This window comes from Oncorhynchus tshawytscha, linkage group LG31 (genome assembly GCF_018296145.1).
Source record: "Oncorhynchus tshawytscha isolate Ot180627B linkage group LG31, Otsh_v2.0, whole genome shotgun sequence".
NCBI lineage: Eukaryota > Metazoa > Chordata > Actinopteri > Salmoniformes > Salmonidae > Oncorhynchus > Oncorhynchus tshawytscha.
This window is the reverse complement of record NC_056459.1, coordinates 31,341,125-31,357,596: the sequence shown is the minus strand read 5'-3', so window position 1 is coordinate 31,357,596 and position 16,472 is coordinate 31,341,125. Positions and strand designations below refer to the sequence as shown.

General features: G+C 47.7%; 1 protein-coding gene across 1 annotated transcript in view; it reads left to right on the top strand.

The window, feature by feature from the left end:
• LOC112236709 (E3 ubiquitin-protein ligase TRIM71-like) overlaps window positions 1-16,008 on the top strand; it is a 41,095-nt gene extending 25,087 nt beyond the window's left edge. The window contains exons 2-9 of the mRNA XM_042310389.1: window positions 1-164; window positions 6,158-6,292; window positions 8,605-8,709; window positions 8,847-8,984; window positions 11,611-11,946; window positions 12,108-12,269; window positions 12,899-13,093; window positions 13,202-16,008. Coding sequence (XP_042166323.1) covers window positions 1-164; window positions 6,158-6,292; window positions 8,605-8,709; window positions 8,847-8,984; window positions 11,611-11,946; window positions 12,108-12,269; window positions 12,899-13,093; window positions 13,202-13,720 — 1,754 coding nt within the window. The 3' untranslated portion in view covers window positions 13,721-16,008. The remainder of the gene's footprint in view (window positions 165-6,157; window positions 6,293-8,604; window positions 8,710-8,846; window positions 8,985-11,610; window positions 11,947-12,107; window positions 12,270-12,898; window positions 13,094-13,201) is intronic.
• The last annotated feature ends 464 nt before the right edge of the window (window positions 16,009-16,472 follow it).

Below are 16,472 nucleotides of genomic sequence, written 5' to 3'. Positions count from 1 at the left end.
TTCTGTTTTTCTGTGAGACGTGCTCTGTGCCTATCTGTAGGGAGTGTAGTGTGGGCAGACACATGGGCCACAGCTTGGTCTATCTACAGGACGCTGTCCAGGACTCCAGAGACATCATCATCCAGCTACTGGCCGACGCACAGCAAGGAAGACAGGCTGTACAGGTGAGCATGTCTGTGTCTCAATGCATCTGTGGTATTTTTTTTACCCACATTACTGGTTCAGATATGTCGGATATTCTGCATATCATCCACACTCTCCTTTAGGCTGCACTGAAGCCTGGGGTTAGAGGTACCCAGCTGGCCCTGGAAGGGGGGGGGGGTCGCCTGGGGTGACGGGGGTCAAAGGGGAGTGACAGGGAAGGGAGGAGAGGAAGGGGAAAGGTCATCTAGAAATAGAATCTTAGACCCTTCCACCCTTCTCTTTCACACACACACACACACACACACAGAGAGAGAGGAACATATTATCTCTATGTAAATGCTTGTAGAGTAAATAGATTCTCTGACTCTGTGTTGTCTCTAGCAGCAGTGGTCACTAGAAGAAGTTACTCACGTGAAAAGGGAAACATTACTAATCACGATAAATGATCTATTCAGTCACGGTGTTGATACCCATGTCCTCCCTCACAACCACGCGCTCACTGACAATCAGCTGGCACTGAGAACTCTTACACATAAATAGTGTTGTATTCATTCTAGTTCTATGGTTTTTAAGGAAAGTGTTCCTCATAAGAAACAAAGCCTTTATTGTGATACAGGGTTGTGTTATCGGTAATTGATTCTGAGACATTCACAGTTACATTCACTCTCCATGATCTGTTGAGAATGGTTTTGATACGGATGGGTATGTTGCTGAATGAGATGCTTTGTTACAGTACTTCCTGGAAACCAGAGTTAACAGGAAGTGTGAGATGTCGTGTAATCGCGTGTCTGACCCTGGTCAGGACTCGGCGTAACCCTGAAACATGATCTAGTTCAGCAAGCCAAGGTTATGTTACGTCATAACTGTGCACATTGTCACTGTTCAACCACCGCCTAGTCCCTCTATCTCCTGATACAGAACTTGGACAGACACCCACACACACACTCTTTCTCGGGGCAGGATATTTCCGCCCACTCCACACCCATTATCTCCCATGACCTCCGACCCTGAACTTGTGACCTGCTGGTTGAGTATGCTGCTTTCTGATTGGCCAGTTTGACCTCCTTTGTGTCCCAAGCTGCTGCTGTATTGGCCTGCCACGGACCAGCATCAGCCTTGTTTCACAATAATATGGGCACTAAACAGTTAAATGATGAAACATCATTAGTTACACATTTGAGCTTACGTTTTGGTGCCAAATCTTTCTCTCTCTCTCCTATTGCTCTCACGCTATCTTTTTCCTCTCTCCCCCTCTCCATCTTCCCCCTTGCTCTCTCGCTCTCTATGTCAGTATTGATGAAGCCCCACCCCTCCCTTCCTGCTGTTCTCTCCAGACGTCCCGATTATAACAGACCCTTTAGCGGTCTGTCCCAAATGGCCAGTGGGAGAAGGGACCCTGCTGCCCAGGGGGAGGGTCCTTCAGCCATGGGTCAGGAGGTCAATGACCTCAGGGGGATTTGGGTGACCTTTGACACCCCCCCCCTCTCTGGGTAATGTCACAAAGGATCCCTCCCCCCTCGGCCCTGTGGGGTCCAGACCACCCTCTAACCACCCAACTCAGAGGGAAACAGAGAGTGTAATGTAAGTGATAGAAAGGAACAAGAGGGAGAGACATTAATATTTAAAAAATATATAGAAAGAAATCTCGAATTTAATGTGTTTTGAAAGTCAACTTAATGCTTTTTGACAATGAAGCCAAACTATGTCCATTAGGTCCCCTTGACATTGAAGTTTCTACAAAACTTTTGCAGTTTTCTTAAAATGTCACTGTCCTCTCATATACAGTGAGAACAACATGGCGGTTAGTGACACTACCTCTAGCTCCTATCTCACACTCTGACTTCAAAGGTCACTGATAAATATGTTTTATTTTATTAAACTTTATTTAACTAGGCTAGTCAGTTAAGGACAAATTCTTATTTGACGGCCTACCGGGGTAACTGCCTTGTTCAGGGGCAGAATGACAGATTTTCACCTTCTCAGCTCGAGGATTCGATCCAGCAACCTTTCGGTTACTGACCCAACGCGCCAACTACTAGGCTACCTGCCGTCCCTACGCTCTAACCACTAGGCTACCTGCCGCCCCTACGCTCTAACCACTAGGCTACCTGCCGCCCCTACGCTCTAACCACTAGGCTACCTGCCGTCCCTACGCTCTAACCACTAGGCTACCTGCCGTCCACTGGGCTACGCTCTAACCACTAGGCTACCTGCCGCCCCTACGGGCTACCTGCCCCTTTTACGCTCTAACCCTACGCTCTAACCACTAGGCTACCTGCCGCCCACTACGCTCTAACCACTGGCTACCTGCCGCCCCTACGCTCTAACCACTGGCTACCTGCCGCCCCTACGCTCTAACCACTGGCTACCTGCCGCCCTCTAACCACTAGGCTACCTGCCGCCACTAGGCTACCTACGCTCTAACCACTGGCTACCTGCCGCCCTACGCTCTAACCACTAGGCTACCTGCCGCCCCTACGCTCTAACCACTAGGCTACCTGCCGCCCCTACGCCAACCACTGGCTACCTGCCGCCCCTACGCTCTAACCACTAGGCTACCTGCCGCCCCTACGCTCTAACCACTAGGCTACCTGCCGCCCCTACGCTCTAACCACTAGGCTACCTGCCGCCCCTACGCTCTAACCACTAGGCTACCTGCCGCCCCTACGCTCTAACCACTGGCTACCTGCCGCCCCCTGCGCTCCTAACCACTGGCTACCTGCCGCCCCTACGCTCTAACCACTAGGCTACCTGCCGCTACCTGCCGCCCCTACGCTCTAACCACTAGGCTACCTGCCGCCCCTACGCTCTAACCACTAGGCTACCTGCCGCCCCTACGCTCTAACCACTAGGCTACCTGCCGCCCTACGCTCTAACCACTGGGCTACCTGCCGCCCCTACGCTCTAACCACTGGGCTACCTGCCGCCCCTACGCTCTAACCACTGGCTACCTGCCGTCCCTACGCTCCCACTGGGCTACGCTCTAACCACTAGGCTACCTGCCGCCCCTACGCTCTAACCACTAGGCTACCTGCCGCCCTACACTCTAACCACTAGGCTACCTGCCGCCCCTACACTCTAACCACTAGGCTACCTGCCGCCCGTACATTCTAACCACTAGGCTACCTGCCGTCCCTACGCTCTAACCACTAGGCTCCCTGCGCCCCTACGCTCTAACCACTAGGCTACCCTGCCACCACTAGGTTACCTGCCCTCTAACCACTAGGCTACCTGCCGCCCCTACTGTTGAATAAGATGAGTGAAGTGAGGAGTTGGTGTCTACCCCTTAATGTTAGGAGGGGTGTGAGGTTATGTGGTAATCCTCAGATTTCCTGTGTACTGTCTACTTCCTGTATTTTAGTGTGTCATAACAGAGCAGGTGCCTGGTCACATGAGATGGTCATATCCAGGCCACTTCCTGTTTCATGCATGACGTAGTTGACTATTGGCCACCCAGGAAGTGCTGTGTAATAACTCAAACTCCTGTTTTATTCTGTTACCCTGCTGCAGTTTTCATTTTAGCAGTTATTTTAGATTTTGTTTTAAGATATATATTTTATCCTTCGTCACATTTTAGTCATTTAGTCCTTCGTTAGTTTTAGGTATTATCAGTTGACTAAAAACCTGGACAATTTTAGTCTAGTTTAAGTCAGTCATTTAGTCACATAAATAGTGTTATTTTTCCCTTCTCCATTTAAATAATATGTACCTTGTAACTTCCATCATGTGCACAGATAGCCTTGTCCAACAAGGCCTCCTATCCCCTTGTAAACCTTAGCTGGCGACATTTCTATTGTGGTAGATTGTAACCAATGTCAGTCATAATTAGCCATATCACTCTTACCCCTATGAGGTCCGGAGCCTTCTGGTGTCTGTTCTACCTAGTAATTAATTGCACCCACCTGGTGTCCCAGGTCTAATTCAGTCCCTGATTAGAGGGGAATCACCCACCTGGTGTCCCAGGTCTAATTCAGTCCCTGATTAGAGGGGAATCACCCACCTGGTGTCCCAGGTCTAAACCAGTCCCTGATTAGAGGGGAATCACCCACCTGGTGTCCCAGGTCTAATTCAGTCCCTGATTAGAGGGGGAATCACCCACCTGGTGTCCCAGGTCTAAATCAGTCCCTGATTAGAGGGGAATCACCCACCTGGTGTCCCAGGTCTAAACCAGTCCTGATTAGAGTCCCCACCTGGTGTCCCAGGTCTAAACCAGTCCCTGATTAGAGGGGGAATCACCCACCTGGTGTCCCAGGTCTAAACCAGTCCCTGATTAGTCCCTGATTAGGGGAATCCCTGCCCACCTGGTGTCCCAGGTCTAAATCAGTCCCTGATTAGTCCCCACCTGGTGTCCCAGGTCTAAACCAGTCCCTGATTAGGGGGAATCACCCACCTGGTGTCCCAGGTCTAAACCAGTCCCTGATTAGAGGGGGAATCACCCACCTGGTGTCCCAGGTCTAAACCAGTCAGTCCCCACCTGATTAAGTCAGTCCCTGATTAGAGGGGAATCACCCACCTGGTGGTGTCCCAGGTCTAAATCAGTCCCTGATTAGAGGGGAATCACCCACCTGGTGTCCCAGGTCTAAACCAGTCCCTGATTAGAGGGGAATCACCCACCTGGTGTCCCAGGTCTAAACCAGTCCCTGATTAGAGGGGAATCACCCACCTGGTGTCCCAGGTCTAAACCAGTCCCTGATTAGAGGGGAATCACCCACCTGGTGTCCCAGGTCTAAACCAGTCCCTGATTAGAGGGGGAATCACCCACCTGGTGTCCCATTAGAGGGGAATCACCCACCTGGTGTCCCAGGTCTAAACAGTCCCTGATTAGTCACCCACCTGGTGTCCCAGGTTAAAGGATTAGAGGGGAATCACCCACCTGGTGTCCCAGGTCTAAACCAGTCCCTGATTAGAGGGGAATCACCCACCTGGTGTCCCAGGTCTAAGTCAGTCCCTGATTAGAGGGTTTTTAAAGCAGTGGAGCTGTCTTCCAGTTCCCCAGTTGAATTTGAGGGGAAAGAGGTTATTCAGTGCCGTGAAAAGGTATTTGCCCACTTTCTGATTTTCTGTATGTTTGCTACCAAATGTTATCAGATCATTAACAAAAACCTGATATTAGATAAAAGGAACCTGAGTTTAAGTATACATTTTTTTGTTATTTGTATTGTATTTATTTAATTAACAAAGTTATGCAACTTCCAATTTCCCTGTGTGAAAAAGTAATTGCAGTCGTGGCAGCTAAAGGTGGCACAACCAGTTGCTGAGTGTAAGGGGGCAATTACTTTTTCACACAGGGGAATTGGGTGGTGCATAACTTTGTTTAAGGAATAAGTATGTCATTGCTGTGTTATTTGTTCAATCTTATTTTCTCATCGTAACCATTGGAACGGGGTAAATAAGTGATTTCCTTGAAAGGGGGCAGAATCTGAGCTTTCCCTGCAAAATGGAGCTTCTGATGTGATCAGCGCAAAAAATTTGCCTTAATGAAAGCAAAGTTGATCAAATACCTTATTGTTTGGTACAATTGCGGCCTGGCTGGCTGTGCATCAGTTCAAAAGAGACACCAGGGATTGAAATGACCGCCTAAGCTGTGTGTTTGGAAGGAGCCCGTGGAACTGGAAGACGTTATTGGCCAGTGAGTGGATTGATTGCGGCATGGACAAAACAGATGGAAAGCAGATCCAAGTCCATTTGAATGTTGATTAGTGTCACGTGGACTTTTCGTCTCGTTACATTTTCATCAACTAAAGTCATTTGTCGTTTATTTTATTTAAAAAAAAAAAAATGTTCAGGCGTCTCGTTATTAGTATTTTTTCTGGAAAAATAGTTAAAAGATTTTGTCATAGCTGGCTAGAAGTGTTTATGTGGGTGTTTTTTAACCTGGTTAGTTCTTGTTAATCTGAGAATGGCGAGGGTCCAGTGGTATAATAGGTTTTGACCCTATACCCCATAATTGGTCCTGTATCCTAGAGATCAAGGTGGTGTGTGTTATTTCTAACCCTAATATCCCCTGTTCTAGTTGAGTATGGAGAAGATCCAGGCCATAGCAGAGCAGGTAGACATCAAGGCCAAGGTGGTCCAGACAGAGGTGAAGAACGTGGTCCTCAGACACCTGAAAGCCTTGGAGGACAGAGAGAGTCAGCTACTCTGGAAGGTACGCTTTTCTCCATCTGTGTTGGTGTGTTTCTCTCTGTCTGTCTCTCTCTCTCTTTTTCTTTTTCAGTCTCTCTCTTTCTCTTTCAGTCTCTCTCTCTTTCTCTTTCAGTCTCTTTCTCTTTCAGTCTCTTTCTCTTTCAGTCTCTTTCTCTTTCAGTCTCTTTCTCTTTTAGTCTCTTTCTCTTTCAGTCTCTCTCTCTTTCTCTTTCAGTCTCTTTCTCTTTCAGTCTCTTTCTCTTTCAGTCTCTTTCTCTTTCAGTCTCTTTCTCTTTCAGTCTCTTTCTCTTTCAGTCTCTTTCTCTTTCTCTCTTTCTCTTTCAGTCTCTCTCTTTCTCTTTCAGTCTCTCTTTCTCTTTCAGTCTCTCTCTTTCTCTTTCAGTCTCTCTTTCTCTTTCAGTCTCTTTCTCTTTCAGTCTCTTTCTCTTTCAGTCTCTTTCTCTTTCAGTCTCTTTCTCTTTCAGTCTCTCTCTCTTTCTCTTTCAGTCTCTCTCTCTCTTTCTCTCTTTCTGTCTCTCTCTCTTTCAGTCTCTTTCTCTCTTTCTCTCTCTTTCTCTTTCTCTCTCTTTCAGTCTCTCTCTCTCTTTCTGTCTCTCTCTCTTTCAGTCTCTTTCTCTCTTTCAGTCTCTCTTTTCTCTTTCAGTCTCTCTTTCTCTTTCAGTCTCTCTCTCTTTCTCTTTGTCTCTTTCTCTCTGTCTCTTTCTCTTTCAGTCTCTTTCTCTTTCAGTCTCTTTTCTCTTTCAGTCTCTGTCTCTTTCTCTCTTTCTCTTTCAGTCTCTTTCTCTTTCTCTCTTTCTCTTTCAGTCTCTCTCTTTCTCTGTCTCTCTCTCTGTCTCTGTCTCTGTCTCTTTCTCTCTTTCTCTTTCTTTCTGTCTTTCTGTCTCTTTCTCTCTCTGTCTCTTTTCTCTCTCTGTCTCTTTCTCTCTCTCTCTCTTTCTCTCTCTGTCTCTCTCTCTTTCTCTGTCTCTCTCTCTCTCTCTCTCTCTCTGTCTCTGTCTCTTTCTCTCTTTCTCTCTCTTTCTGTCTCTGTCTCTTTCTCTCTCTGTCTCTTTCTCTCTCTGTCTCTTTCTCTCTCTGTCTCTTTCTCTCTCTGTCTCTTTCTCTCTCTGTCTCTTTCTCTCTCTGTCTCTTTCTCTCTATCACGCTCTCACTCACTCATATATTTACGTGGTTAGAGGGATCATCCGACAGGTGCTGTCACTGTTTGACTAACATGTTTAGAAGGGAAGGTGTTTTTACAGTAGACGTGTTCTACATGTTTGTATACACTTCACTGTGCATGTCCTGATTCTCCCTGTCCGCCCACATGACTTATGCCTTTTCTATTGCTTTGTGTTTGTGTTTATGGCTCATGGGGCGGCAGGGTAGCCTAGTGGTTAGAGTGTTGAACTAGTAACCGGAAGGTTACGAGCTGACAAGGTACAAATGTGTCATTCTTCCCCTCAACAGGCAGTTAACCCACTGTTCCTAGGCCATCATTGAAAATAAGAATTTGTTCTTAACTGACTTGCCTAGTTAAATAAAGGTAAAATTAAAAAAATGACTGGGGGTTTAGTCCTTCCCTTTAACATGGAACCAGACAGGCTGGGGGTTTAGTCCTTCCCTTTAACATGGAACCAGACAGGCTGGGGGTTTAGTCCTTCCCTTTAACATGGAACCAGACAGGCTGGGGGTTTAGTCCTTCCCTTTAACATGGAACCAGACAGGCTGGGGGTTTAGTCCTTCCCTTTAACATGGAACCAGACAGGCTGGGGGTTTAGTCCTTCCCTTTAACATGGATCCAGACAGGTTGAACTTTTAAGTGTTGTGTAGTAATGTTAACCCCTAACTTTTGATTCACGTCACAACCTTCATCCCCCTGTTGAATGGCCTGTTTTGTCTGTTAGTCACTGCTGTCACTATATGTCCAATATCCCACTGTAACCTGTACACTGATCTACAACAATCTGAGATTTAACAAACTGCTGTTTTCACATTGCTGGATTTTCCCATACTTGTACACCCACATGAATTAATCTCTCTCTCTCCCCCTCCCTTCTCCCCCCTTCTCCCCCTTCTCACTCCCTTCTCCTCCTTCTCCTCCCTTCTCCTCCCTTCTCCCCCCTCTCCTTCTCCCTCCCTTCTCCCTCCCTTCTCCCCCCCCTCCCCCTCCCTCCCTTCTCCCCCCCTTCTCCCTCCCTTCTCCCCCCTTCTCCCTCCCTTCTCCCTCCCTTCTCCCCCCTTCTCCCTCCCTTCTCCCCCCTTCTCCCTCCCTTCTCCCCCTTCTCCCTCCCCCTCCCTCCCCTCTCCCTCCCTTCTCCCTCCCTCTCCTAGGTTGAGAAGATCCAACAGCTGAAAGCCAAGTCCCTGTACCTGCAGGTAGAGAAGCTGCATCAGAACCTGACCAAGCTGGACAGCACCATCACAGCAGTCACTCAGGTATGTTAAAAGATGGCATGTCCGGAGGGGGGGCTGGGGGCGCGCAAGACGACCAGGTTTATAAATACTATGTTGAAAGTCATTCATGACTATTGCTAACTATGGCATCCATGTCTCCTCACCTCATAACTCATCAGGTGCTGGATGAGGGTTGTCACCTGGACGTGCTGCTGGCCAGAGAGCGCATGCTGACCCAGATCCAGGAGCTGAAGTCTCTCAGAGGCCTGCTGCAGCCACAGGAGGATGATCGTTTAATGTTCACCCCTCCAGACCAGGTAATAAACAGGTTCCTGTTCACCCCTCCAGACCAGGTAATAAACAGGTTCCTGTTCACCCCTCCAGACCAGGTAATAAACAGGTTCCTGTTCACCCCTCCAGACCAGGTAATAAACAGGTTCCTGTTCACCCCTCCAGACCAGGTAATAAACAGGTTCCTGTTCACCCCTCCAGACCAGGTAATAAACAGGTTCCTGTTCACCCCTCCAGACCAGGTAATAAACAGGTTCCTGTTCACCCCTCCAGACCAGGTAATAAACAGGTTCCTGTTCACCCCTCCAGACCAGGTAATAAACAGGTTCCTGTTCACCCCTCCAGACCAGGTAATAAACAGGTTCCTGTTCACCCCTCCAGACCAGGTAATAAACAGGTTCCTGTTCACCCCTCCAGACCAGGTAATAAACAGGTTCCTGTTCACCCCTCCAGACCAGGTAATAAACAGGCTCCTGTTCACCCCTCCAGACCAGGTAATAAACAGGTTCCTGTTCACCCCTCCAGACCAGGTAATAAACAGGTTCCTGTTCACCCCTCCAGACCAGGTAATAAACAGGTTCCTGTTCACCCCTCCAGACCAGGTAATAAACAGGTTCCTGTTCACCCCTCCAGACCAGGTAATAAACAGGCTCCTGTTCACCCCTCCAGACCAGGTAATAAACAGGTTCCTGTTCACCCCTCCAGACCAGGTAATAAACAGGTTCCTGTTCACCCCTCCAGACCAGGTAATAAACAGGCTCCTGTTCACCCCTCCAGACCAGGTAATAAACAGGTTCCTGTTCACCCCTCCAGACCAGGTAATAAACAGGTTCCTGTTCACCCCTCCAGACCAGGTAATAAACAGGTTCCTGTTCACCCCTCCAGACCAGGTAATAAACAGGTTCCTGTTCACCCCTCCAGACCAGGTAATAAACAGGTTCCTGTTCACCCCTCCAGACCAGGTAATAAACAGGTTCCTGTTCACCCCTCCAGACCAGGTAATAAACAGGTTCCTGTTCACCCCTCCAGACCAGGTAATAAACAGGTTCCTGTTCACCCCTCCAGACCAGGTAATAAACAGGTTCCTGTTCACCCCTCCAGACCAGGTAAATAACAGCTTCCTGTTCACCACGCTAATAAACAGGTTCCTGTTCACCCCTCCAGACCAGGTAATAAACAGGTTCCTGTTCACCACTCCAGACCAGGTAATAAACAGGTTCCTGTTCACCCCTCCAGACCAGGTAATAAACAGGTTCCTGTTCACCCTCCAGACCAGGTAATAAACAGGTTCCTGTTCACCCTCCAGACCAGGTAATAAACAGGTTCCTGTTCACCCCTCCAGACCAGGTAATAAACAGGTTCCTGTTCACCCCTCCAGACCAGGTAAATAACAGCTTCCTGTTCACCACGTCCAGACCAGGTAATAAACAGGTTCCTGTTCACCCCTCCAGACCAGGTAATAAACAGGCTCCTGTTCACCCCTCCAGACCAGGTAATAAACAGGCTCCTGTTCACCCCTCCAGACCAGGTAATAAACAGGTTCCTGTTCACCCCTCCAGACCAGGTAATAAACAGGCTCCTGTTCACCCCTCCAGACCAGGTAATAAACAGGCTCCTGTTCACCCCTCCAGACCAGGTAATAAACAGGTTCCTGTTCACCCTCCAGACCAGGTAATAAACAGGCTCCTGTTCACCCCTCCAGACCAGGTAATAAACAGGCTCCTGTTCACCCCTCCAGACCAGGTAATAAACAGGTTCCTGTTCACCCCTCCAGACCAGGTAATAAACAGGCTCCTGTTCACCCCTCCAGACCAGGTAATAAACAGGTTCCTGTTCACCCCTCCAGACCAGGTAATAAACAGGTTCCTGTTCACCCCTCCAGACCAGGTAATAAACAGGTTCCTGTTCACCCCTCCAGACCAGGTAAATAACAGCTTCCTGTTCACCACGTCCAGACCAGGTAATAAACAGGCTCCTGTTCACCCCTCCAGACCAGGTAATAAACAGGTTCCTGTTCACCCCTCCAGACCAGGTATTAAACAGGCTCCTGTTCACCCCTCCAGACCAGGTAATAAACAGGTTCCTGTTCACCCCTCCAGACCAGGTAATAAACAGGTTCCTGTTCACCCCTCCAGACCAGGTAATAAACAGGTTCCTGTTCACCCCTCCAGACCAGGTAATAAACAGGCTCCTGTTCACCCCTCCAGACCAGGTAAAAACAGGTTCCTGTTCACCCCTCCAGACCAGGTAATAAACAGGTTCCTGTTCACCCCTCCAGACCAGGTAATAAACAGGTTCCTGTTCACCCTCCAGACCAGGTAATAAACAGGTTCCTGTTCACCCCTCCAGACCAGGTAATAAACAGGTTCCTGTTCACCCCTCCAGACCAGGTAATAAACAGGTTCCTGTTCACCCCTCCAGACCAGGTAAATAACAGCTTCCTGTTCACCACGTCCAGACCAGGTAAATAACAGGTTCCTATTCACCCCGCCAGACCAAGCGAGAGGGGTTAGAGACTCTTGTGGCTCTTCGGATGACTGGAATTATCGACATGTCAGCCAATTTCATATACATTATATTAATGTTGCGATTTCCACTTGTCCCTAGTTCATGGCATATTTATAGTATTATTGATAATATTATCTTCACCAGGCCCTGTACATAGCCATCCAGTCCATGGGGTTGATCAGTAGCGGAGCGTTCGCTCCCGTCACCAAAGCTCACGGTGAAGGCCTAAAGACCGCACTCCGTGGCAAGACCGCCTCCTTCACCGTAATTGGCTACGACCACGACAGGGAGCCCTGCCTCTCGGGCGGTGACGCAGTGTCAGCGGTGGTGATGGCAGCGGCGGATGGTAACCTGTCGGCTGCGGAGGTGTGTGACAACCAGAACGGGTCGTACGCGGTCAGCTACTTGCCCAAGACTGAGGGAGAAGATTTGGTGTCAGTTCTGGTCTGTAACCAGCACATCATGGGCAGCCCCTTCAAGGTAAAATGTATAGTATTATAATAAATGTAACAACCAAGTCATATATTTACACTCCAACATATTCTATGCACATCTCTTAAGCAACAACAAAGTAATACAACTTGAAAATTGCTGTAGATAGGATGAAATGCTAAGTAGCATTCTCCCTGCCTGTGTTCCAGGTACTGGTGAAGTCTGGGCGACGCTACGGGGCTCTGGGTTCACCGGTGTCTGCGTTTGGCAGTGAGGGGGAGGGTGACGGTCAGCTGTGTCGTCCCTGGGGCATCAGTGTGGATAAAGAGGGATACGTGGTGGTGGCCGACCGCAGTAACAACCGAGTACAGGTGGGTTTCATTCATTTCATGTCGTGGGTTGGTGTTGAACTCAGCCGTTATCCTAAGGAGAAATGGTTTTATGATGCTAGCAAGCGAACTCTTGCTAAATCAGTGTCAGTTTGTTTGCTTTTAACTTCCCAGCTATCTGTCTCTCAGTAGCCCTCTTCTTGAGAGCTGAAGCATAGCGTGTACCGTGCCCTAGCTAGCCATCTTTAGAGCAGTGAAGCATAGCGTGTACAGTGCCCTAGCTAGCCATCTTTAGAACAGTGAAGCATAGCGTGTACAGTGTCCTAGCTAGCCATCTTTAGAACAGTGAAGCATAGCGTGTACAGTGCCCTAGCTAGCCATCTTTAGAACAGTGAAGCATAGCGTGTACAGTGCCCTAGCTAGCCATCTTTAGAACAGTGAAGCATAGCGTGTACAGTGCCCTAGCTAGCCATCTTTAGAACAGTGAAGCATAGCGTGTACAGTGCCCTAGCTAGCCATCTTTAGAACAGTGAAGCATAGCATGTACAGTGTCATAGCTAGCCATCTTTAGAACAGTGAAGCATAACGTGTACAGGGCCCTAGCTAGCCATCTTTAGAACAGTGACTCTTTAATTATTTCCTTTCTTCTGCGACTACCTCCTACGGTCCAGATCTTCAAGCCGTGCGGTGCCTTCCACCACAAGTTTGGCTCCCTGGGCTCTCGCCCCGGTCAGTTTGATCGTCCAGCGGGCGTGGCGTGCGACAGCCAACAGCAGATCATCGTAACGGACAAAGATAACCACCGTGTGCAGGTGTTCACCTTTGACGGACAGTTTATGCTGAAGTTCGGCGAGAAGGGCACTAAGGTACAAACTCTTTCAATCGTGCGCTCTCTCACGTACAGTAGTATAGTACACGTACACACACTCATCAGAGCTGAACTAACAACTATATTCTACTGCACTCTATTGTAGAACGGTCAGTTCAACTACCCCTGGGATGTGGCAGTGAACTCTGCGGGGAAGATCTTGGTCTCTGACACCAGGAACCACCGCGTCCAGCTCTTTGGCCCTGACGGCTCGTTCATCAACAAGTACGGCTTTGAGGGCACCCTGTGGAAACACTTTGACTCGCCGCGGGGTGTCGCCTTTAACCATGAGGACCACCTGGTCGTCACCGACTTCAACAACCACCGTCTGCTGGTGATTCGGCCAGATTGCCAATCTGCCCGGTTCCTGGGCTCCGAGGGTACCGGTAACGGGAAGTTCCTGCGTCCCCAGGGCATAGCAGTGGACCAGGAGAACCGGATCATCGTTGCCGACTCGAGGAACCACCGTGTGCAGGTGTTCGAGCCCAACGGGAACTTCTTATGCAAATTTGGCACCCATGGCAGTGGCTTCGGACAGATGGACCGCCCCTCCGGTGTCGCTGTGACACCTGACGGAGTCATCCTGGTCGTCGACTTCGGAAACAACCGCATCCTCAAGTTCTAATCGCTTTTCGCTTTCTTTCTTTCTCTCACTCGGTTTTCTCTCCGTTTCTCTGTTAGGGAGAGGAAATTGAAGAGCTAGGAAAAGGATTCAACAAACAGACACAAAGAGGACAGTTTAAAGAGAGATAATCAGAGCAGGTAGAAATGCGTTATTACAAATTAAGGGGAAGTGAATTTGTTCGTTTTTAAATTATTTTTTACTTTTAGGTTTTAGTTTGTGTAATCAGATTTCTGTGGTATACTGTATGACAAAGGGGACCACTAAGACTAGTTGATAATCAGTAGTGAAAGTAACAAGGAAGAGATCACGATTTCCCTGTCTTCTATCTGAATTGCTCTCTCTCAACTCTCATCACGTCGCCTTCTCAGGGATTTTTCTCACTTTTTCTTGAAATATTGAATCCTCTGCTCCGCCACCTACCTCATCCAGTTCTTAATGAATGTACTCACCTTCTCCGAGCAGAGGTCTACTCTAAGTCTGTCAAGTTTTACAAAGAAGAAAATGAAAAAAGTCTACCTCAATACTTTTTTTATTTGAAATGAAAAGATGTTTTGACCTGACCTGTAGTGGAGTCTAGTGTGTTCAGTGATGTTTAGGGTAGCTTGTTCTGTAGATCTTGGTTTAGCATGTCCCCCTCATCTCTCCATGTGCAGTGTCACTGCAGACCGACGGAATAGAGGTAATGCCAAACCGGTTAGACTGACTCAGTGTTAGTTAGCTCAGGTCACAGTACCAGATGGACCAGAAGAATCTCCTTTTAGCTTGACTGGTTTATTGATCGCAGCGGCGCCGGGAGTCTGACCTGGGACAGATGCAGTTTGATGATTGGTTGAAATCATGAGCTAGTCGTTGTTGTGGGGAGATTCTCTTTTCTGTCCCAAAGTATCCAATTATCAATTGAACATTGTTGATTCCTTTCAGGCGTCAGCAAGCTGGTCTGATTATGAGGAGAAAAATAATGAAAATCAATGTGAAAAAACAAACAGCATTTGTGTACTCTCAAACGGAGGGCCCACCAAAGTATTTCAGAAGTTTATCAGGATGTATTGGTTGTTGATTAGTAGATTGATTATAAATTCTGTTTGAGTGACATTCGTTGTGAATGATGCGGAAGGATAGCAATGCCTCCAGAAAGCAGGCATCTTGATTGGCTGTCCACAGGAGTGAGAGCCAATCAGAAATCAGAATGATCCTGTGTGGTTGAATTGTGGGGCACTGATTGGCTCTTGGGGGCTAGAATTGAATCCAACCCCCTTCTGACATCACTGCCCCACCCTAGTTATTGACGCCCATTCTGAAATGCCGGAGAGAGAGTGTTCCGGAACATGTGCATGCTGACCAGACCTCGAAAAGATGGAGGTCTAGAGACCAGCTAGTGGAGTCAACCAAAGGTAGAATTTTGGCTAACTGTATGTTTGGCATCGAAAGAACAACAAGTCCCATTGAAGACATTTTGTTGTTTAATCATTTATGTTGGAGGTCTAAAACGCTCACCAGCTGTCACCAAAAAGATCTGTTCAAAGCACTGTCAATGGGGAGAAGAAGAATATAAGGCCTACTTTTAGCTTTTAAAATGGAAGTACCTTTCAAGCCTACTTCCTGAAGAGAACGTTGTAGAAAGGTCTGAAAAAAAAACATATCTCACAGCAACCAAAGAGTATCTTTCCAGGCCACTTTCCATCTCACACCCCTGAGAGGTTCAATCTAGCTCCACCACCCATGCTAACGTGACACTGCTTCATGTCTAGCAACCCTTATTTAGCATTAGCATCTCAAACCATTTAACCATTGAGTGTAAACAGATTCCTGATTTATCATCTGTGGTGGACCTTTTTGGAGGGGTTGTAAATCTCCCTTTCTCTTGTGAAGTTAGCCACTTTAGCGTAGTCTAGCCTAGCGGTATGGGCGTTTTATTAGTTGGTTTCTGACTGAGCTTCTTACCTCAGAAGAAAGTGCAGGCCTGCACTTTAAATCCTAATTTACGTAAACTTTCACATCCCATCGTTTACCTTAACTGTCAGATACCTCTAAATGTTTTATATACTTTCTTATTCCTCACAGTTACTCATGTGCAACTCAATTGTAATACAGCCTACCTTAACCAGTTACTGGCCACAGTACCTCAACTCTCAGACCTCATCATTTTACAAATCTACCTCAACACACCTTTTACCTAACTTTAAATGCTTCATGTTACATACTGTGTGTGTGTGTGTGTGTATATATCAGTTGAAGTCGAAAGTTTACATACACCTGAGCCAAAAACATTTAAACTCAGTTTTTCACAATTCCTGACATTTAATCCTAGTAAAAAATTCCCTGTCAACATGATGCTGCCATCCCCATGCTTCACGGTTGGGATGGTGTTCTTAGGCTTGCAAGCCACCCCCTTTTTCCTCCAAACATAACGGTGGTCATTATGGACAAACAGTTGTATTTTTGTTTCATCAGAACAGAGGACATTTCTCCAAAAAGTACGATCTTTGCCCCATGTGCAGTTGCAAACCGTAGTCTGGCTTTTTTATGGCTGTTTTGGACCAGTGGCTTCTTCCTTGCTGAGCAGCCTTTCAGGTTATGTCGATATAGGACTCGTTTTACTGTGGATATAGATACTTTTGTACCTGTTTCCTCCAGCATCTTCACAAGGTCTTTTGCTGTTCTTCTGGGATTGATTTGCACTTTTCACACCAAAGTATGTTGATCTCTAGGAGACAGAACACGTCTCCTTCCTGAGTGGTATGACGGCTGCGTG